Genomic DNA, 23,591 nt, shown 5'->3' with positions numbered 1-23,591 from the left:
CAGAGGGTGGGGAAGACTCTGGACAGACCTGGTAAGCCCAAACGTGTAGTGCGGGTAAATTGGGAACGTCTGGAGGAGGCCCCTGTCCAACAGACTTTCAACTCACACCTCCGGGCGGAGCTTTTCGTGCATCCCTGTGGAGGCTGGGGGCATTGAACCCGAGTGGACAATGTTCAAAGTTTCCATTGCTGAAGCTGCAGCGAGGAGCTGTGGTCTTAGGGTCTTAGGTGCCTCAAGGGGCGGTAACCCACGAACACCGTGGTGGACAACGGTGGTCAGGGAAGCCGTCCGACTGAAGAAGGAGTCTTTCCGGGATATGTTATCCCGGAGGACTCGGAGGCAGTTGCAGGGTACCGAAGGGCCGAAGGGCTGCAGCCTCTGCCGTGAAAGAGGCAAAGCAGCGGGTGTGGGAGAAGTTTGGAGAAGACATGGAGAAGGACTTTCGGTCGGCACCAAAGTGCTTCTGGAAAACTGTTCGCCACCTCAGGAGGGGGAAGGGGGAACCATCCAAGCTGTGTACAGTAAGGATGGGACACTGTTGACCTCAACTGAGGAGGTAATAGGGGCGGTGGAAGGAGCACTTTGCAGAACTCCTGAATCCGACTAATACGCCCTCTATGTTAGAGGCAGAGCTGGAGGATAATGGGGGATTGTCGCCGATTTCCCAGGCGGAAGTCACTGATGTAGTCAAACAACTACACAGTGGCAAAGCCCCGGGATTGATGAGATCCGTCCAGAAATGCTCAAGGCTCTGGGTGTGGAGGGGCTGTCCTGGTTGACACGCCTTTTCAACATTGCGTGGAAGTCTGGGACGGTGCCAAAGGAGTGGCAGACTGGGGTGGTGGTTCCCCTTTTTTAAAAGGGGGACCAGAGGGTGTGTGCCAATTATAGGGTATCACACTTCTCAGCCTCCCTGGTAAAGTCTACTCCAAGGTGCTGGAAAGGAGGGTTCGCCAATAGTCGAACCTCGGGTTGAGGAGGAACAATGCGGATTCCGTCCTGGTCGTGGAACAACGGACCAGCTCTTCACTCTCGCAAGGATCCTGGAGGGAGCCTGGGAGTATGCCCAACCGGTCTACATGTGTTTTGTGGATTTGGAGAAGGCGTATGACCGGGTCCCCCGGAGATACTGTGGGAGGTGCTGCGGGAGTATGGGGTGAGGGGGTCTCTTCTCAGGGCCATCCAATCTCTGTACAACCAAAGCGAGAGCTGTGTCCGGGTTCTCGGTAGTAAGTCGGACTCTTTTCAGGTGAGGGTTGGCCTCCGCCAGGGCTGCGCTTTGTCACCAATCCTGTTTGTAGTATTTATGGACAGGATATCGAGGCGTGGTCGGGGTGGGGAGGGTTGCAGTTTGGTGGGCTGGGGATCTCATCGCTGCTCTTTGCAGATGATGTGGTCCTGATGGCATCATCGGCCTGCGACCTTCAGCACTCACTGGATCGGTTCGCAACCGAGTGTGAAGCGGTTGGGATGAGGATCAGCACCTCTAAATCTGAGGCCATGGTTCTCAGCAGGAAACCGATGGAATGCCTTCTCCAGGTAGGGAATGAGTCCTTACCCCAAGTGAAGGAGTTCAAGTATCTTGGGGTTGTGTTCGCGAGTGAGGGACAATGGAGCGGGAGATTGGTCGGAGAATCGGGCGCAGCGGGTGCGGTATTGCATTCAATCTATCGCACCGTTGTGACGAAAAGAGAGCTTAGCCAGAAGGCAAAGCTCTCGATCTACCGGTCAGTTTTCGTTCCTACCCTCACCTATGGTCATGAAGGCTGGGTCATGACCGAAAGAACGAGATCCAGGGTACAAGCGGCTGAAATGGGTTTCCTCAGGAGGGTGGCTGGCGTCTCCCTTAGAGATAGGGTGAGAAGCTCACTCATCCGTGAGGAGCTCGGAGTAGAGCCGCTGCTCCTTTGCGTCGAAAGGAGCCAGTTGAGGTGGTTCGGGCATCTGGTAAGGATGCCCCCTGGGCGCCTCCCTAGGGAGGTGTTCCAGGCACGTCCAGCTGGGAGGAGGCCTCGGGGAAGACCCAGGACTAGGTGGAGGGATTATATCTCCAACCTGGCCTGGGAACGCCTCGATCCCCAGTCGGAGCTGGTTAATGTTGCTCGGGAAAGGGAAGTTTGGGGTCCCCTGCTGGAGCTGCTCCCCCCGCGACCCGACACCGGATAAGCGGACGAAGATGGATGGATGGATGGACATACAATGATACATTATATTGTAATAATGCCATTACAATTTGCAACCAAAATGTGGGTCATAGAGGTCTTCCAGCTGACCCAACTCCCAAAAACCAAGGATCAATCCTGAACCATCCAGGTCTTCAGTTCACACTTTTGAGCCAGACTCAGTCTTAGTTTGGGTCAATGTTGAATTGATATTTTAAAATTTTTTATTTGATTTGAGCCTGTAAAACCTGATATGACCCGAGGAAGAGTCTGATAACGTGAGCAACACAAGCTGCAATTAGGACACATAATTTTACAACTACATTGACATCAAACAGTACATTACTTACAAAGAGCTTGCTCTTGTAGAGGTACTTGCTGCGCCCGTTGGAGTCTTTTACTTCTTTGCTAAGGACCAGGGACATCTCGAAGAGGAAGAGGTGTCGGTCGCGACCCTTCCGGATCAGAGTCTTGGGATCCCATACCTGGAAGGACTCCTGAAGTATCAACTCTCCCTGGGAGTCTATGTTACCATCAAACCCTGAGGAAGTGAAGGCAGAGGAAGAAAAGAGCCACTTAGGGGTGTTTGCATGTGTGTACAGTATGTACAAACATGTCAGTGGGTGGCAAATGGAGGGAAGTTTAATGAAGTTACTGCTGACTGACAGTAATTTGTGCTAAATGTAAGTGCCGTGATTACATTCACAAAAGCAAAGTGAAAGTTCAATTAATCTGAAACATCAGACCCTCAGAACGCACTCAGTGAACAGTTGTACAGGTGACTATCAAAACACAATAGGAGTTCCATTAACAGCAGAGGCGTGTGTGTGTGAGGGGCTTTGCTCGGTGTATACCCACCATCCAGCATAGAGAGGTGCATGGCATCGTTGGCTCTCTTGGGGACACTGAGCATGACTTCAAGACCATCCTTTATCTCACCTTTACCCTCCTCACAGCATGTCAACAACTCCTTCAACAGAAGAACACAAACATACACACAGTGACATTTAAATGAAGAAGAAAAGAATGCAAGTTCATTCTGTATACTTTGTTTTGCCTGCAAAAAGTGAGTAATGCTAACCCAGATATTCTTCCATTTCCATTTATTTTAAGGCATGCTGTACCTTGAGAAGGAGCTGGTATTTAGTGATTCTCTGGACTGGTTTGATCAGGTAAGAGGAGATGGAGTTCGCCAGGCGATGTCTTTGCTGGATTTCCTTAAAATCAAAAAAGAAAAACAGACACGTCTTACAGAGGCTACGGTCTTCATTATTCTAACTAATATACTATACAGACAAGCCTTAAGAGTTGGATTACAAAATGGAAAAAAATAATAAAAAAATCACTCATCCTGACTCTATTAGCACAGCTTATAACACAAAACAAAATATTCTGCACTGTTTATAGTTATTTATTTATTACTCTGTCCATCTTACTGTGGCCTGTGCAATATGCCATCTCATATTCATCTGTTTAATCATCTGTATATCAGTATATATATTCTCCCCACATGTAAATAATGACCTGTGCAATATGCCTTTTCATATTTATATGTATATTCATCTGTTTATATAGTCTTCCCACCTTTAACTACAAGAAGTGTTTATAGTGTACATATTACCGTTATTACTCTCTTCTTATTTTTTTTCTTCTATTTCCTATTTTTTATTCTTTCTTTGTGTATTTTTCTATCCTATTTATATTTAATGTGTATTTTTGTTATTTGTTGTGCTGCATTGAGCTGCTGTGACAAGTGAATTTCCCCATTGTGGGATCAATAAAGTCTATATCTTCTTTTAGCTTATTATAGACCAAGCAGTATTGGTAGTAACTTACATCAAAGTAGGGTCCAGCATGTTCCAGGATGAGTTGAGTGGAGTCAGGCTTGTTCTTACAGTAGTTCACATACATCTGGAACTTATCAGCCTGAGCAGGAGAAGTAACACCAGTGCTTTACTCAAAAATCATCAAGAGTCTTGGATGCATACTCTATAGGTCTATTGTACTGTATACATTTTGTTATTTAAACTAAAAATGGACCTAGTCACATAGAAGAAAAGATATAGCCGAGGAACAAAAATACAAACTGAAATATAAAAGCGGCAACTTGTAGATTACCCAAGTCACGAAACAATGGCCGACATCCTCTGGAAGCTGCTCATACTTCTCCAACTCCTTTAGGAAGATACTGTACGAAGACAGAAAGATTTAAATGAGGAACAATCAGAAGCTGAGGAACACAGTTTGTATGTTTACCACAAAGTCAACTTAAAATGTATAATCTTAAACCAAATTAGCAGATGTTGTTGATGGTAAAGAATACAGAATCTCGCAGATCATGGCTCTACTGACTTGTGATGAAACTCGTAGAGGTCCTGCATGTTCCCAAAGATGATGTGTTCCTTGTTGACAATTCCAGGAGGAATCTCCTCCACACCGCTGGTCATCTCCCACAGGTATGTCTGCGCGCGCACACACACACACACACACACACACACACACACACACACACACACACACACACACACACACACACACACACACACACACACACACACACAATTAATTGAATACCTAGAAATCTCTCTGTACCAACTTGTCTGATGTAAGAGCAAAAGAGAGAAAATTGGAAAGTAAAAAGTAACCACTTTTAAAGAAAAATCTTCATGCAATATGAGAACAAAATATTAAAACAAACATTTTAAAAATCATAGCAGAGGCAATGAAGATACATTTGACCACAGTCAATTTACTACAAGTCAGAAAACACCCAATTGTGTCCAAAAAATGAAAATGATGTAAATAAGGTTATGTAAAGTAGGGAAATGCTGATGGCTCTGTGTGTGTTGGCTCCCATACTTACATCCATACACTCCCGTAGGTCTCTGACGTAGGCTTTCTCTGTCTGAATCAGCTCAGCCATTATAAATCTGAAAGGACATGCACATTCGGAGAGGAGACACTGATAAACGTGGTCAAGTGCTGTAGTTAAACCAAACATAAATAAATAAAAAACCTATGGTGAAGACTAGTATGTAGAAAATAAAATACAATACTAATTACCAAAGATATTCTATACAGCATCAGGAACACAGAAACATCTTGTGATACATGATTATAAGGCACATTACTGCTCTGCCTCCTCTCACATGCACAATAAATTACATCTCCATTTGTTTACACACCTGATTGGATTCGAAGATTTCAGTGTTCGCTATGCGCTCAAGTTCTCTGGTTAATTTGACAGTAAACTACACATTATCATTAACCCAAACTATTTCAAATGAAAGCCTGTCCGCAGCTATAAAATGTTAATCAGACTGAAAATGAATATGTTTTCATATGTTTGCAGGAAATTACTGAATTATTCATCCAGGCACTTTTCCAGGCCTGTGTAGGAAACCTGTGATGCTGAACATCGGGTGGCAATCAGGAGCGAGTGTGCCAAGAAAAATATCTGTTGCACTTACTCTTTCCTTCGCGCTGACTTCCTCTTCTCCTCGTTGAGTTCATGGGCAGCATCCCTCAACTTGACCTCTGACCCTGGAGCACTGGCTGGGATGATGTCCAGTTGCAGCTCTTTGCTCTGAAAAGAAGACAAGTGGCTTTTATGTCTGTGCATAACAGGCATGGTGGTCATTCACTAGTCAACACACCAATGTGTGACATATTTGCTTTCTCTTAGCACCAGTTCATTAAACTGAGCTGTTGGGAGATGGAGTTTATATAGGGACATGAGTGATCGACAGTCTCCTCCAGTATCTATCTACATCCGGCCACCTGCTGCAAGCTCCTTCTCTTGAAACTACAATACAATTAAAGCCAGGGGTAGTTTGTATGATTACATTCATCACATAAAACACGATTTTGTTTTAATCTCACTCTAGAAAGGCTAGAGGCCAAGATTATATCCGTATTACTAAAACTTGTGCCAGACATGGACTGTATCAGTGTCTGTATCGCTCTATGGTCTTTCCTTATAGAGCATCAATTCAAGGTTTAGGATAAAGCATATGAATAAAGTTTGTTAAATAAAAAAAGAAACATTAGGAAGGACAAAGCTGATATCTGTATTCTTCTTTGATTTGTATCAATGGTGTGCACTCACAGCCTTGTTGGAGTCTGAAGAAATGCCAAGCGCAGTTTCCAGGCAGGTTCGGTATTTGTCCATACGGAGAGAGAAGTCCCTGTAGCGCTTGTCCACTGAGGACACCCATTTCTTTATCTCCAGGGCATGGGCATGGCCCTTGTCACAAAACCCATCCGCCAGCTGGATCAACAGCTTTACCCGTTCTTTGGTTTGCTGTCAATAGAGAGACATTTAGGGAGGGGATAGAGAGAAAAGAGAGGTGGCCGCAGAGAGCCAGTGCCGGTGAAGGAAAGGTAGATAAGAGAGAGAGAGAGAGAGAGAGAGAGAGAGAGAGAGAGAGAGAGAGTTAGGAATCAGTGTGTTGCTTAATGGACACAATAGCTTATTCTCTAACACAATAACAGTGACACTGCAATGAGGACACGGGACAATACACTGCCCTGGGAATGGGCCTCACAGAAGAGCGCAGGACTGTGCAAACATACACACAACGCAACACAATGAGAAGAGCAACAGGCACACAAAACCCTAACCCAAAGCATACAGTCTCCACCATTCCCAGCTTCTTCTACACAGTAATAGATCCCCCCCAAAAAAAAAAAATAAAACGCACACAGACACACACGCATACCTTTGCTGTGATCTGGAAGTCTTCGTGCTCTTTTAGCAGCTCCTGTGTGTGGTGAATGCTGGAGCCGGTGGATGTGTGTGTGGACAGGTAAAACTCCCCAGTGTCATGAATCCACTCCAGGGCCTGAGGACACAACCAATCACAAGTGAGTACATTTACACTGAAGGGATTTTAGTTACACAATTTAACACAAATCTGAAGACCCAGTACAAGTAGGTATACTTGAAACTACAATTCAATTACAATGTGTATTCTGCATACTCACCATCATCCCCTTCATCCTCTCCTATCTAGTAGGACATTTGTTTCAATTTGAACTTATCAGGGTTTGAAATGCATAGCATTTTCCACTGTACAGTTTAACTTTACAAATCTCTTTCACATTCCGATCACATTCATGGTAATTCAGGATTAGGAAATGTGACATTCAATTTTTCTGAGAAAACAATATAAATAGATATTTAACAATCCACCTATTAAAAATGTAACATCTCTAGCATTCAGTTTCCAAAGGTCCTACTTACAGTAGTTTCTATTCTTTTTCATGTCAGTGTACTTTATAACTGGGCCTTGACCTGCAGTGGCAGAACTGGTCCAATCAAAGTGTGAGACCAGAAAGCATTTGGGCCCTGGGGATAAAACCTGGATCACCCTAGAATAGCCATGTCCTAGAAACATCTATGATGTCATCTGATTTTATTGGCTAAGCGCATTGCTGTGTGCTTGCGCTGTGCTATCCAAACACCACAAGAGGGAGCAAAGTGTCTGTATATAAACAGCGTTAGACCTGGTACACAAGGGCAGAGTTAAGAGCTTAAATCCCACAGATTCTAACTTGCTTTGGCTTCTTGTAAATAAAGAGTCTCCAGCTGTCAAAGTCATGTTTAAATAAAACATTCAACATATCAGCTCAGTCTGTGGAGTGTGAAGAGATGTTGTCCGCTACTGAAAACAGTAATATCCAAACTCTGTCCATCTCAAAGGTATCGTCTTAAACACAAAAACAACTTTACAATACAAATGCCAGTGGCTGAAATGTTCAGTTCTGCCTGAGGAATAAAAATTAAGGGTTGCAGACTAAATTTACTAGGCCACATAATGATAGCCGTCTTTAAGACGCAAATGTTGCAAATGTCTGCCAGCTTATATGATTTCCAGTATATTTGAAATGTATCATTACCAAGAAAAACAGCTGCTATATATGTATGCTAACTGAGACAAGTCAGTTGGCTGATTTATACAAACAGGAATGAGGCTTGTTTCTACTCTGTCTGTAGTGAACTGAATGACACAATGCACCCATCTGCTCAGCCTTTTCTCCAAATTGGGCTTTTTGCAAGTGCACACATAAACATAAGGACACACCTGTTTGGCGCTGCGTTCAAACACTACATATTGCTGGCACTGATCCAGCCTCCGCTTCCTCATGGTCCAGAAATGGAGCACTCTGTTCTCTCTCTGCAGCAACTCATTCAAGATGTCTGATGATACAACACAAGTACACAATATATATTAATCAAGATGTTTATTACTGTACGTCAGCATTAAACAGGACAATATAAACACCTGAATTTATAATTCTGTGAATAAATACAAAAACTGTGGATAAAAAAAATTAAATAAGCTAATTATACCATTTTAAATGCAAAAGAGATACTACTTACTCTTAACCTGAGTCTCTGGAGCTTTAACATGGGACAACATGCCGGGCATGTTGACACTGTTCCTGTGCAGGTACTTCAAGAAGACATCAGCATTACGCCTGGCTAATGTACAGGCCTGCAAGTGTGCAGAATGAGAACAAATGTCACTCACACGTTCAATAATAATATCCATCTGACTAGTGAAACTTATTAGAATTGCACAAATAACAAATTATTTGTCTTTTCTTATATATAAACTGAAATAACTTCTCCTTTCTCACCTTGAGAAAGGCCTCTTTCTGCTCCAGATGTTTGCTGATCATGGGGGTGACGTGGTCTGAATCGCTGTTCGGGCCCAGTTTATCAGCACCACCACACCAGTCCTCTTCTCTCTTATACTCCTGCTCCAGGCTTTCTAACACACTGCACACCTGAAACACGGATGACACAGCACATAAAACCACTGTACAGTGAAACACTGAGATTATCCTGCTCCAGTCTGTCATGCAACCTGTAAAAACTATACATCCTTGAAAGCAAGTTTTTAATTATACTCTGGCTTTTCAGGTCTAATGATGTTCACAAAGGAGAGTGTAATTTCCATGTATTGTTATTTTTGCCCAAACCCACTCATGTTCAAGATTATCATGCACACACACATATACGCACGCACGAATGCACAATAACAAGTACCTGTTCAGAGGTCTTGTAGAATGCCACAGAAGCATTAACCAGCTTAAGTCGGTCCTCCATCTTGAGCATCAGCTGCTGCCAGTGGTCTGCCACCTTCAAGTGAAACAATAGAATAGAATAGAATAGATCTTTGTCATTGTTTTCAACAACGCAATACAGTTTAGCAGCTCTCAATATGGCAGTTAAATCACAGACAAACAGAAAATTATACAACTGAAATAGTAAAATATAAAATAACAACAAAATAGAAAAAAATAAATAAATCAATTTACCACTTGCAGCTTTAAAATAGCAACAACGCTACCTACATTATTATTCATGTTTCCATTTAGAGATGTATAAAAATGTGAGAGAGCAATACCTTCTCTGCGCAGTCTCGGATCATATCCATGTCATAGTGGTTTGCCTGGAGTAAGGCTTCAGCCTTCTGCTGTACCTGCAGCGCGCTCTGATGGGTTTTCTGCATGGGGGGTGAGATAAAAAAACAACAATGAAATAAAGAGTTATATGAATCTCTATATCACAATGATTGTTTTCAACATATTGCCCCAGCTCCCTGTTGGACCCTGTAGGGCAGTTTGGTGGAAAGTTGAAGACTGGGGAGCAACCATAGACAGTCTAAATGACAGCAACTGAGGAAAGGCTAAACAAATAAAAGTAGTGTCTGATTATAGCTGTGTCAAAAAGATTGTCCTGGAGTGAGCATTCTGGAGAGGAAATGAGATAGGGAAGTAAAAACCAACAGTATCGGAGGATTTTTGTGGCATAACGGAAAGCCTGAGAATAAGGCTTTTGTTCTTGCTGGACTGGAGAAGTAGATAAAGGAGGAATGAAGGGTTTCCTGCCACCTTTAGTAATGTCTGCAGCACCTGCTGGGTACTGTCAAGGAGGACATTCCTTTATTACTGGCTCTTTTCTCACCACGCTGGAGCCTTTGCAGGTTTCAGGGACTAAAGTTATGGCATTGCTTGTTAAAATTCAAGTCCCACATCAGCAACAATCATAAACACAGCTTTCTTCTGAGTGTGCATTTTTGTGTACGTGCGTATGTAAGCTTTGGAGAAGTAGGTCAGGTACAGGCCTGCATTAAAAGAAGCCAGGCTCGATAGAGTTCAAAGGAAATGCACCCTGCATAATCAGTAGCAAAGACAGAAATTAAATAAAGAGGAAAGGTAAGCAGAGAGAGAAGAAAGAGAGAGGTAGAGATATTAGTTATTTATAATTCCATTTCATGTGTGACTTGTGATGAGAAGGGAAGGCGGTGGAGACGCCTGAGGTGAGTTTTAGAAAGGCAAAAGGTTGAAGGATGAAGGGCAACAGAGCAGAGAAGCTGCAGAAGTGGTAAAAGATGAGGGGAAAGGGTAGATGAATAATGGAGGTTAAAGAAATTAATGAAGAAGAGGAAAAAAGGGATTAGGATATGTCTGAGAAAAAAGAATGATACAACGTGAGAGTACAAAGCACATGGACATCAACATGTTGCTTCTAGATTCTTCGTGAATAGAGAGGCTGAAAAGAGAACAAGAAGAGAAAAATGTATTTTACCTCTATTGCATGTTGGAATTGTTCATGTTCCTTCTGCAACTGTTCGGCTTCTTGTAAGGAACTGGCTGTGATCAGACCAGCGTTCAGCATGGACTCGCCATTACGGATCCAACCCAGCACCTAAAGCACACACAGCACACGCGCAGATACACAAAGTCTTTTGTTATTTACTCATAATGTTTATTAATATTTTAATTATTTGTACTACTTATGCTACGAAAACATCTTAAAAAATGTAATCAAACTCAAAAATGGACCAATCACTTTAAAAAGGTGTAAGCTCTCCTCTTTGTGTATAATCTCTTCAGCTACACAGACCCACCTTCACGCACACACACAGATGAACACAAAATCCCATTTGCTTTTAGTTTTGTTGGCCTAGTTCTAGCCAAAGGGCATGTTAAGCACAATCGGTCAAAGACAACTCTTTCTCTCTGACTCAGCAAGCACACCTGCTGTGTGGGTGATGGGCAGAACTGCAACTGAAGCTTGGCTATAGAAGTGATGATGCAACACAATTCTGACTCTTTGTTTTTCAGCAACTTCAACAGAGCCATTGCACTTGCGATGTCCCGAGGCAGGACAGGTATGCGTGTTCGCTGCTGAATATCAGAGCAGCGGTATGTACGCATGACATAATGCATGAACAAACAGCTGCAACATCAGAAATAATAAGTACATATATGATTCATTAGTATGTTATGGCATACCATTTGATTTACATAATATATTCCAATATTTCATCATACAATTACAAATGAAACCACTTTACCGTATTTAGAGTGATTTTATCTTTGTTGCTCTATATAACTATATATAATCCCTATTCATAAAATGTGCCATTTCATAATGACATACAGAAAGCAGTTCTAACAAGAAAAGATCTCTCGGTGTGGGACATTTGAAGCTAAAAAAAAGAAGAAACATACTATAGCAACTGTAGTGCAGTAGTAATCTCTGGCCAGGATTGAAAGGCTATATTTATAAATGAATCAGAAGCAGAAATATACAGGCTACAATTACCAGATTATGGTCGTGTCCAACCATAATCTACCATAGTCTAAAATGGTGCAGTCATTTCCCAGGATGTAGTGCAATGTGCATAAGTAAGTAGGGAAAGTAAGGCAAAAGCAGTTTTGCTGTATTTTACACGGTAATCTCAGAAATCCATGTAAAAAAACATTGTACTGTAGTCTTTGATGTGTCCCGGAAGTTGTTTAAAAATATTTACTATCTTAAAAACCAGAAGCCACATCTTAAGATTCTGATTTATAAATCACTATTAGCTGCACAGACATGTAACAGTCCTTAGCTGCATAAATAGCACTGCCTCTCTGTGGATAGACAAGTAAAAATAACACCAGCATCACAGTATCGTCTTACTGTCAGATCGGTTCAGTCAATACAATGGCAGTGCGTCTGCTGAAATGTTTTGCTGGAGTTCTCTCTGGGTATCATTTTGGTTATTTTAGTCTCAATTTCATATCTGCCACCATTTTTGTTAAATTTTCCATTAAATGTAGTGGAGGTCGAAACATAAAGCCTGTTGTTATTTGACTGCACAACTAGACCTAGACGCTAGTTGTTGCTTTTTTTAACCTTTATTTATTCAGGGAAGGTTCACTGAGAGGCAGCCTCTCTTTTGCAGGAACGCCCTGATCACATTCACACAGTTGCACACATTCATACCTGGAAGCTGCCCAGCACCACCACAGTCTGATCTGCTGGCCACTGAGCAGCTCCACTGGAGCAGTTGGAGGGTAAGGGGCTTGCTCAAGGGCCCCTCAGTGGTGCTAATGAGGGAGGGACAAGTGCTGCTCTTTCACGTTCCTCACCCAGATTTTATCCTGTCGATCTGGGAATTGAACAGTAGGCTACATTGCAAACTCACAATTGTCTGGCTGTGATTGAATACTGGAAGAGAATCACTAGTTGACATACTCTTCACTGACACAACAATAAACTTAGAAATTCCATCTCTTTCCCTCCCAATCGAGTCAGGTTTTCTTTGGCCCATTTGTCTTCTTTTGCTGCAGATTTCCATTTATCTCCTTTGTCTCTTTAAACCTTTTAAACCAAACCAAACTTTATCGCTCAGACTATTCTCCAAATTAAGAAAGATATACAGATAGATAGAAATACAGCCAGAGAGACACAAAGAAAGAGGAGAGAGAGAGAGAGAGATTGTTGACAAGGTGAGTCATCTACCCTTGGTCATGTGCAGACAGAACATACTGTAGCCTTTTAGCACTTCAACACACTCTGCTGTAACTAGGTTGTAGCAATAAGTTGGCTTTCCACATGTCGGTTTGACCTCGGCATTATGGATTGCAGCTCTGGGTGTGTTTACTTCTAAAATACAGCACACGTGAGCAGTCATATATGAGCACATATATATGAGCTCTATTTCCACTTGCAACATGTGTTTATCATAAATACAATAGGCTAAAAGTATACGTTTCAGCTGTTTAAAAAAACAGAATGTGAGTTTAATACAGGGATAATTCTTTCACAAGTAAAAAGCCTACATCAGCTCATGCTTTTGTAGCTTATCTTTTAGAGCGCTTTTGAATATCCAACCTACACCTTCCAATCAGTGCTTTAAGGCTGTGTCATTGTCTATCCTCGTTAAACTCCCTTGTCCTTTCTTTCTTCAAGTACGTACCTGTTTGACTTCAGCCTGCAGATGCCTTAATTGGACACACTGCTCCAGATGTCTCCTGTGCTGCTCTGCTGCCAGGTCCAACTCCTGCTGCTTCTCATGGAGAAACTCCAGCAGGTCCTGGACACGTGTGGCCATGTCCACATCTCTGTCGCATAACAGCTCCACACCTGCACTCAGTAGACATTTTCTCATGTTACAAATAACAATCTATCTTTTGTAGTGCCCTTTTTTTCTGCGTAGTTATTCACTTAATAATCACTTACTGTTACTGACAAGGGTAAATGGGTATTGAGTAAAGAGGCATTTAGCAGTTCTGCACACATCTCTGCTATATGCTGAATCCACATACTCAATGTGAAATAGATAGAATAGAAGGAGAGGTATAACATCTGTGTCTCATTAATGGCCTCTGTATTACCTGCATCTATAGAATAGCAACAGCAGGATAGCTTCAGATTGACATTTACATTCTTTTTTCATAGATGGCACAGACAGTTTTCATATTTAATAACATAAAGCCATGCAAGCTGTGAAATGCCTATCTTGTGAAAGCTGACTAAACAATGCCTGAAACCTATTTCAGCACAAATCTTTTATGACAAATTTAGCATTGGCATAATCTTTACTCAGATTTTATTCCTGCAGTGTGTGTAAGTCGTGATGCTTCAGTAGCAGAAAGGCTGGATCTGGTAAATAACTATTGAGGCAAGATACAGAGGAAGCTCTGCCATTAAGGTAGCCATGTAGCTAGCAGTAGCAGTTTAGCTGGCTGACTGCAGAGCCAGACCTTTGCATAAGGTCGGCTAGATTTGTACTCTCTTACATTTTCTCACAAAGACCATTTGGCCAACAATCTTATTTCTGTGCACCTGAATGTGAAGTTCCAACAGATTGATCTTACAACATGTGAGAACTGTATCCTACATATGTCAGGTGCTTGAAACAATATGTTGTTTACGGTTTGTGATTCCTCACTCACCAGACGCCTGGACTTCTGTGACATACTGCAGCAACTCTTGTCCCTGATGGATGACGTCAAAGGTGAGGTTGTTCATAGTAAGCGCTTTGTCTGCATGGTGTTGTAGCCTCTGCTCAGCCAGCGTCAGGTCCTCTGTGTCAAAGTCACTCTGCTGGGATAGTTCCTCGTTCCATGACTCCAGGTCTGAGATGATCTGAGAGGGGAAAGGGGAAGAAGAGTTAACTCAGATAAATTAGAGAGATAAAATGACCTTTTACTCATTCATGGAAATAACTGAGAGAGTATGAACACGATTACAAAAACACATTTCTGGTTAAAAATGATTGCATAATTTATCAGCTACATGTACAAAGGTGTTATTTATTTATCCACTGCTGCTACTTATACTCACTGTATTTATTTATGTCTGTACTGTATTTATGTTGACACTGCACTACAATAGAATTTGTACAATCCATTTGAAACAATCTCTTTTTTTAACCTAATCTTACTTGTAACCTAAACTAACTTACTTCTACTTAACATTTGTATTTATTTCTTATTGTAGCTATGTTACTTTATTTACTTTATGCACTTGCTTGTTTCTTACTCTTATTTTTACCTTGAATGCGACTGTGAGCAACTGTGACTAAATAATTTCTCTGAGGGGATCAATAAAGTATTCTGATTCTAATAATTGACTTCATTTGGCAGTCAAAAGGAAAAATGGAGGGAGGGAATGATTGCATGAAATAATGTGTGACAAAGGTCCTTGACTGAATGTGAACCCAGGAGAAGGTTTCATGGTGCAAACATTAGACTGCTAAAACAACAAGATGCCTTACATAAATTATTCACCAGCACAAATGTTCAAAGGACTGTAAAGTACAGAAAAAGCCATTCCATTATCCATATAATGTTATGATTAAGAGAATTTCTGCATACCAAGTCAGACAGTTTAATTGCTGTAACCCAACTCTTAAACTGACTGGCATAATAACGGATAACATATTACACTGGTGATGCATGGCTGATAGAGCAGATGTACTGAGATGTCAGTGCTTGTCTCTGACTGCCCACGCAGACTGAATCATGATACCAGGGGCACCTTGATCCTGGCACCTTCCAGCTCTGCCTGTCAATGTTTTTCTTTCTTTTTAAAAGGAGGTCTACTAGTCTACACTTAATTTCAGAATTGACCCACCTACTGCGCTGGGGTATATAGAGTTACATTAAATTGTCAAATAGTGGCAGAGGCTTTATTTACTTTACCTAAAGAGAGAATCTTGTATTAAGACAGACTGTTACTAGAAACAGATTTTAATTACAATTTCACCTTTGGTGAAAGTATATTTTATTATAGCTGTCATGCAAATGTAATAAGCCTTATTTTCTGTTTGACATGATTAATGCTGTCACTGCTGTGTGCTGTTGTGAACTCCCTATCCTGGAAGGCATTTACTGTGTGAAATCTACAGGAGGTGTTATGTTTTATTAAAAGCAACATCGAGAACGAAGAAGAAGTTACATTAAGTAGGTTTGCGATCGAGTAGTTCATTTGTGAGTTAGAGCATTATTTCTGGTAAAAAGTAAAATTGTCAAGGGCAGCAAATTGTATGGCACGAGTGTATTGTATCTTTTTTGTATTGATAATATGATATATGGAACCTATCATGTGAGCCTAGTCTACAAGTATTCTAAATGTATTTAATTCCCCCTTTCTCCAAGGCGTTATTTAGGACTTTACAGTATGTGTTCTAAAAGACTGAACCACTGGCTTTTATTTGGGATCTGGTGCACGGTGAAAGCTTATCTTAATGTCAGATTTGCACATTTGAGATTGACATTTACAGTACTTTGGCCATAACATAATTCACGAAAGACAAAACTGATCAAATGTAAACATTCATGCTCTCAGCTACTTTAGTGACATGGTTTTGAATGGTTTGAACCCAGTGTCTATCCTACATTCAGCTGTTCTGTAACCATATAAACTAATGTCAAAAAATTTGTCAATTTGAAACGTGTGGAGTTACCATGCCCTGACAACTGGACGTCTATGAGAGTTATATGTAAGTAATGGGAATATGTCATGTAGTAGTTTATAACAGTTGTAAAATTTGATCTGTTTGCATAAATGAAAATGAGAGGATTTGGCAGCTGTCCTCTTCAATTCAGAACCTGCTATCTTGTGTCTTAAAAAGACCTCCAACAATGAGAAAAAAAAGGAAGTGAATGGAGTTAGAAAAAAGGAAAATCCAGTATGTTTCAATGTGGGACAGAAAGAAACGGTCAGAGAGATGTAAAGAGGGACAGAGGAGCGTTGGTGCTTGCATGTCTGTAATCTTGACTAAGATCAGATAGAAAAGCAATGGCTAAGTAAGAAGATTCCCAACATGAAACTAAATATCTGTATGAGAACCTGATCCTCTCAGGCCGTGCTATTTTAAATTTCCTCTATCTATCAGATACTGCGCTTGACTATAACTAATACAATCCTGTCAATGTATGTTAAAACACCAAGAGTGCTACAGATAGAGGTTTGATTCATACTAAAGCAACAGTATATAAAATGGAAAGCTTGGTAAAAGGATGGTGCTGCATTTTTGCAATAACAATTTACTGCAGGCTGAGTGTATTATTATGCTATTTGTCATGCAACATTTAGGCAAAACCAGGGAATAGCTGCCAACTTCTCTAAGAGTTAGGACAGAATGAACGCAAACAGAAAATTCAGTTTTAAGTGTACAGTAAAAACTGTACTCAGTAAATACAGTTCTACATTTAGGAACCGTGAGTCAATTTCTCTCTTCCACTTTTCTTTGAGTAGGATAAACGTTGCTTCTCTCTAATTCTCATGATACGGACAATGAAGTCTGAGCCACATGGAACCGAGTAGCTATCAGTATTTATTCTCAGGTTTACCTCTAAACACCAGCTGTCACTAAGCTACAGTTTTACAGGGAAAAATTATTCTTTTGGATCCTGTCGACGGTGCTAGCACAGAGAAAGTCCCAGTGTGTGAGACAACAGTGGGCTTAAAACTTCATTCAAAGACAAAATGAATGAAACCAAAAATGCCCAAAAGGAAAACGAGGTAATGTGGCTTTTAAGTATGTTTTATACAGCAAGGATAGTAAACCTCTTTTGCAATAAAGAGCACTATTCTCTATTCACATAGAAACGCATGCTTGACTTACGCAAGGTAGTCCAGGAATTCGGATTTACAGAAATTCCCCTGCTATAATATCTCCTCTGTATAGAAACATGACTTTCTTGGCTAGCACACAGAGTCATCTTATCAAGCCTTTTATAGCAGAATAAAATAATACCCTCTCTAACCACTATTTTAATTTTACAAATCATGCCACGAAGTCGAAACTTACCAAGCACTCATTTGCACTCTGCTCTCCTCTCCTTATACAGTTGAGTAAAATGCCCTCTGCGTGCAAAAAGACCATCTCCCTCAGCTACCAACACAGTGGAAACTAACTAACGGAGGACATAAGTCTCCTCTTTGACCACGTCTTTTTTTTTCCTCTGTGGTCTGCACTGATTTAGAGCTCATCGTCCGAGAAGAAAGCATTGTAAGACAAGTGTATGTCTCACCTCATTCCATGCCCTTACCTCAAACACACACCCATTCAAGCCAGGAGGGAGTGTCACAGTACATGTGCATGTGTGTGTGTGTGTGTGTGTGTGTGGGCAGGGAGTGGAAGGAGACAAATGCCTCCTCCACCCATCTTCATGATCAAGCACTGTGTCATATTAATCCTCTGTCTATGTGTGTGTAGGTGTGGGTTTACTTCAGTGTTCAACATGAGAGATTAGCAGATTCACAAGCATTCCTGATTTGACAAGCAGGGCTCATGCAAAACGTATCTCTTCTTTTGGACTTTACAATACAGACACAAAGGACTTGAAACCAACCACAGAACTTATATTAGCACATTGTGGAGGAGAATTAATTTATAAGCAGCCAAGTAATAAAACACCATATGCTTCCACACCGGAATGCACAATGTGCAGATTATGTTTTTTTTGTGTCTAGAAAGTCCAGCTGACAATAGCAGGAAAGGTCAAGTGTTCTCGTTGTAAATGAAAATACAATAATTATCTCATAATCATCAGATCATTAACACAAACAAAAGTTGCTTAGCCTTTAATTACGTCCGGAAAATCAGGTTTGGCAGGCATTACATTAAACCGAAAATTCTGACATGGATATTGTGCATTTACATCCATATCATGAAATGTGAGTCTACAGCAATACAAACGGCTCTGTGAGGCTGTAAAACCAAAGTAGTGCTTTTTGCTAAATGTTAACACATCTTAGTTTAGCCTGTTAGCATGCTAACATTTGCAAATTAGCACTAAACAAAAACTACAGCTGATGGGAACGTCATTAGTTGTGCAGGTATAAACAACGGTATTGGACAAAAATTGTTAGCTGATTATGGCGCTAGAGGAAAAGTCAAGGGATCAGCAAAGTGACTAAAATTCATCCTTAGGGGCACGTGGATGCTCGTAGCAGATTTAACGGCAAAACCTCCAATAGTTTGAGAACATTATGGTGGCTCTAGTGGAAAAGGCAGGGGATCACTTAACTTATTAGAATTCATCGTCTGGTAACCAAGAATCTCACTAAATATTGTGCCATCCAGCAGATATAAAGATATTTGACAAGATATGCTGACAAGCAGACACTGCCATCCCTAGAGCCATGCCCCTGGCGTGAACAAATACAAAATTATACACAAACGCTTACTTTCCACAAACTTTTTTACTATTCTCACGAATAAATACCTGTATTTCCTTTCAAATGGATGAGTGTAATTCATCTGTCAACGTAGTATGGTTCAACAAATCTGATTTGACAGCCATGCTACAGGAAACATCATGAGTAACTATAAAAAACGATATTTTAAAAGAGCAGTTATCATATCTGAACACCAGCTGAGAAAAGCATTCGCTCTCACAGTGGGACGTTAAGGAATTAGCGGATACAATGCAGCCGATTGCTGGTTGGGGAAGGGGAAACAAAATTGGAATAAGTCAGTGGATGAGATGCGTCAAGTGGAACTAAATACTCTTTTAATGTAGCACATGTGAGAGTATCGCTGTGAATTCAACCAAGCTATGAACCAGCAGGAATCCTAACTACAGAACTGAAGCTCTCTTTTACTGTGTAACGGTCCATCAGCTCAGAGTCACAGTCATTTTGCTTTTCCAATGTGTCCCTTGACACTTAATTGCATTTAAGAAAAAAACTACTAAGCAAATAAGACATAAAAACAACAGGTGTAATATGGTACATTTATATTTATCATTCCCTTTTTCTCAATTTATGCCATTCTCTGCAATTTTCACCTCCACTCTTCACTTGTTTTTTGTATAAACCATGAACACCTTTGTGCTCTGCTTTACAGATACATTTCTCCCATTCATTCAACACCTTCCTGTATGTAACTTTTTAAATTCTGGTCCACCTCTGATGTTTTTCATGCTCATTAGTGAACCTCTTTTCCCAATTACTTTCCCCTCAGATTGTATACAGTACTGCATATGCAAGGCCATATGCTCCACCCACTAACACACCTTACTTGCTCTCTTAATCATCTGCAACCCTCAAACCCCATCTTCAACTGCATTATTTCATCTGCTCACTCTCACTTCTGCCTGAACATTGCAGGATAAAGCAAAGATAATTTTTCATCATTTACAGAGCCTCCAACTCCCGCCTACTTACGTCAATAGCGTCCCTCTCAAAGATGCGGAGCTGGAGGAAGAGCTCCAGCTTGATCTTCCTTTCTTGGAACAGTTCCTCCATCTGGCCCTGGGCCTCGTCCAGCTGCTGCAGCACGCTCTCGATGTGGGCCATGGAGCTGTTGTGAGGAGTCTTGTTGCTCGAGATGGCCGAGTCTCTGTGGAGAGAGGTCAAATGCAGGGGATTTAAGAGGCGCAGTGTATTTTTGGTCAGAGATGTGGTGCCCAGTTTTTGCGGAGACTTCCCTGAGGAAGTAAAAGAAAACTAAATGTTTTTCTTTTGAATAATTTCCCCTCTCCTTTGCTAAGTTTACTTAGTCTGTTCAGGAAAATCCCTTTGTCCCTTCTCCTCTCCTAAGCTTAAGTATTTATTTTACTTTCGTCTCACTACAATATGATTGCCTAATGATCACTGAACAAAATGTCAAATCAGGCTTTGCATTCCTTAGTTTTGGTATTAAGTAAGTTGTTATTTTCAGTGATACAGGAATGTTGTTGTATTGGTGTCACTCTAAACTATTCTGGATACAACTTGAGTGTGTTTGTATGTGTTAATTAACTGCATGAGTGTGGCTTACCCTATAGTGTATATTATATATTAATATATGCAGACACTAGTGTAGCACGTATTAATAATTGTCACCTGAGCTGCTGTATGAGGTCTTCTCCCTCCTTGATGACATTGACAGTAGCCTGTAGGGTGGTCTGCTGCTGCTGGCCGAAACGCTTAATCAGGTCCTGCACTGCTTCCACCGACTCTGCATACACATCATCCAGCAGTTCCTTCTGAAGCTCCTCCAACCACGTCCATAGCTAACAGGGATTGACAGGAAAGGCAAGCCAGTTAAAATGCAGCATCATGTAGTGTACACACCTCCAAAGAGAAGAGAGAAAAGCAGGAAGCACACTGAACAGCCCCTGTTGTGAACGGAATACACAGGCTGAAGGGGGTGGGGCAGATACACAGAGCGCTGGGAGTTAAATACAGATGTAGGAATCGATAGACAAGCTGCCAAATGGACAGACAGAAGATGGAGACAGAAATTAAATCCAACGGGTTCTGCTTAAAGCTGGTGTTTTGTGAATGGTCATCTTTGTAACAGATTAGCCATCTGGGTGAATTGGCTCAGTGTACTAAAGCCCTGGCACACCATCCAGGCTGCAGGAGAGAGACCCTGGCACCCACAGTTGTCTAACACCCACACTGCCTACTCAAAAACACGTCTACTTTTGGTACTGTTACCATTAGGGTTGGGTATCGTTTGTTTTTTTTTCGATTCCGGTGCTAAATCGATACTTTTAAAACGGTGCCAGTGCCTAAACGATGCCTGAACCGGTACTTTTCAATAAAGTTAAAAAAAAAAAAGAAGAAGAAAAAAAATAAGATACAGTGACTTGTTTATTGCTAAGGCCATGGTCAAAATTAAAGATTTAATAATAGCGTAATAACTATAACAATAACAATAACTTATTTCACCAGTAAATTGCTGTTGAACCCCAGATGGGAAAAGGGTATTTTACAATTACTGTCAATGCACCACGAGGCTACCTGTTTTAAGTGAATCTGTGTTGTTTAATTCCGACAATGGCACCTGCAAGTGAACGCACCGTCTGTGTTGTTTAATTCCAACCATATAAACATACTGTATATCTATGAATTGCGACAACGGCAGCTGCTGCGCTGCAGTGCAGACCGTTACATCCCGCTGTTGAAGTCCTCCACAGTGAAATACAGTCACACTTTACACTGTTTAACGTTAGCTGTCAGCATTTTAACCGTGATTAATCCAGCTGCTAGCTAAAGGTAGGCTAACGTTACATGCTGTCAGGTGTAGTGTAAAGTCAGGCACCGAAATGAGGCACCGAAACTTTCGTTCTTATTCGGTCTCGTTACTATCGTTTACGTCGGCACCGGTTCCCTATTGGCACCGAGTTTCAGTACCCAACCCTAGACATCATCCACTTAGCAACATAAATTATGTTACATTATACCTGACATTTATATAATATATATATATATACACATACATACACACACACATATATATATACATACATACATACATACATACATACATACATATATATATATATATATATGAGTGAGCTGACTGAGTGGCTAGTTTTTGCTATCACAAAATATTTTTTATTATAGCCTAGTTTCAGTTTATTTTAGATTAGGCTAAAATAGACTCATTTTCAGTGCTTGGTGAAAGGAGCAACATACACTATTAGGGACATTTTCTAATAGTGAGTCACATAAATATTTTGCCAACTAGACATACTAGTAGGTTGCCCACCTCTTACCAATGCAGATTTATAAAAAAAAAGAAAGAGATAATGCCTTTTGGAGTGGAGTGACTTCATCTATGTATTTAATGAATATCAGTGCAGATGAATCCCCTATCTTGCAATGTAGTTCATGCTCTGTCTCCGCAGTCAACTGTTTGTTGCCTTTCAACATGCTGGACTGCATCCAAAGGCTCCTACAGAACTAGAAGAGGTGACGGGAGCGTTGGAAACATTGCGCATAACACACACACACACACACACACACACACACACACACACACACAGAGTGACCTGCACCAGTGTGCAGTGCGCTGACAGATGGGATGAAGAAGATTAGTCCATATGGACACTAAAGACTAGCTTCATTACTAACACCATGCCTCTGACTGTCTCTATAAGTTTGGGTAAACAGGATGTAGTGTTAACACATGCAGAGCACAGTGCTATGTCAGTGTAGAGAGGTTAATTTTAACAGTCAAAGATGTGCAGTGTATGTCTTTCATAACACCGTGTGAGGAATTACAATACGGGAGTTGTGCAGGGATTAGCACCCCAGACACACAGCACGTTTAGTTCTTTAATTATTTTTTAAGGAATAAGGTCAAATAATAATAATAATAATAATAATAATGATAATAATAAGGGACATTGGAGGCATCATTGTCATTATCACAGTGAAGGGGATGGCAGATTGAAGCAGATTGCTTTAATTTGTGTAAAAACAATTAAAGAAGGAAGGTAAAGCGCAGATGTTTGCACAGGGAGAACGTGATGACTTGCAGGAACACATTCACGTGCCGCATGCACACCACACACACACACACACACACACACACACACACACACACACACACACACACACATTTTCACTTCATTTTTTGTGCAGATTTATAAGGCACTTAAACATTGTGTTTGATGTGTGTGTGTGTATGTGTGTGTGTTTACATGAACTGCAATACCAATTGAACATAGTTAGCAATTGTGGCAAAATTATAATGACAAATGCAAAAATTGTGATCAATCCTGCATATGGCATGGCAATTCCTCTATAGGTTGCGCTACAAAAAAATTATCAATAAATTCAATAATGTGGACATGACCGTGACAGCCATGTAATTTGCCATATTGTCGTGGAGTATGAGAGGC

General features: G+C 41.0%; 1 protein-coding gene across 6 annotated transcripts in view; it reads right to left on the bottom strand.

Moving 5' to 3' along the window:
- triob (trio Rho guanine nucleotide exchange factor b) overlaps window positions 1–23,591 on the bottom strand; it is a 120,692-nt gene that overhangs the window by 31,449 nt on the left and 65,652 nt on the right. For all 6 annotated transcript variants that reach the window (XM_028579925.1, XM_028579920.1, XM_028579926.1 and 3 more), the window contains 20 exons: window positions 20,797–20,966; window positions 20,137–20,311; window positions 14,409–14,601; window positions 13,430–13,596; window positions 10,765–10,884; window positions 9,581–9,679; window positions 9,220–9,312; window positions 8,808–8,957; window positions 8,548–8,662; window positions 8,249–8,364; window positions 6,884–7,006; window positions 6,271–6,465; window positions 5,633–5,748; window positions 5,026–5,092; window positions 4,515–4,624; window positions 4,281–4,350; window positions 3,999–4,088; window positions 3,287–3,379; window positions 3,021–3,132; window positions 2,513–2,703 (listed from right to left, as the gene is read on the bottom strand). In XM_028579925.1, the coding sequence (XP_028435726.1) occupies window positions 2,513–2,703; window positions 3,021–3,132; window positions 3,287–3,379; window positions 3,999–4,088; window positions 4,281–4,350; window positions 4,515–4,624; window positions 5,026–5,092; window positions 5,633–5,748; window positions 6,271–6,465; window positions 6,884–7,006; window positions 8,249–8,364; window positions 8,548–8,662; window positions 8,808–8,957; window positions 9,220–9,312; window positions 9,581–9,679; window positions 10,765–10,884; window positions 13,430–13,596; window positions 14,409–14,601; window positions 20,137–20,311; window positions 20,797–20,966 (2,565 nt within the window). The remainder of the gene's footprint in view (window positions 1–2,512; window positions 2,704–3,020; window positions 3,133–3,286; window positions 3,380–3,998; window positions 4,089–4,280; window positions 4,351–4,514; window positions 4,625–5,025; window positions 5,093–5,632; window positions 5,749–6,270; window positions 6,466–6,883; window positions 7,007–8,248; window positions 8,365–8,547; window positions 8,663–8,807; window positions 8,958–9,219; window positions 9,313–9,580; window positions 9,680–10,764; window positions 10,885–13,429; window positions 13,597–14,408; window positions 14,602–20,136; window positions 20,312–20,796; window positions 20,967–23,591) is intronic.

Source organism: Perca flavescens, chromosome 6 (assembly GCF_004354835.1).
Source record: "Perca flavescens isolate YP-PL-M2 chromosome 6, PFLA_1.0, whole genome shotgun sequence".
Lineage (NCBI taxonomy): Eukaryota > Metazoa > Chordata > Actinopteri > Perciformes > Percidae > Perca > Perca flavescens.
Note: the sequence above shows the minus strand (reverse complement) of the source record. Positions and strands in the feature narration are given on the sequence as shown.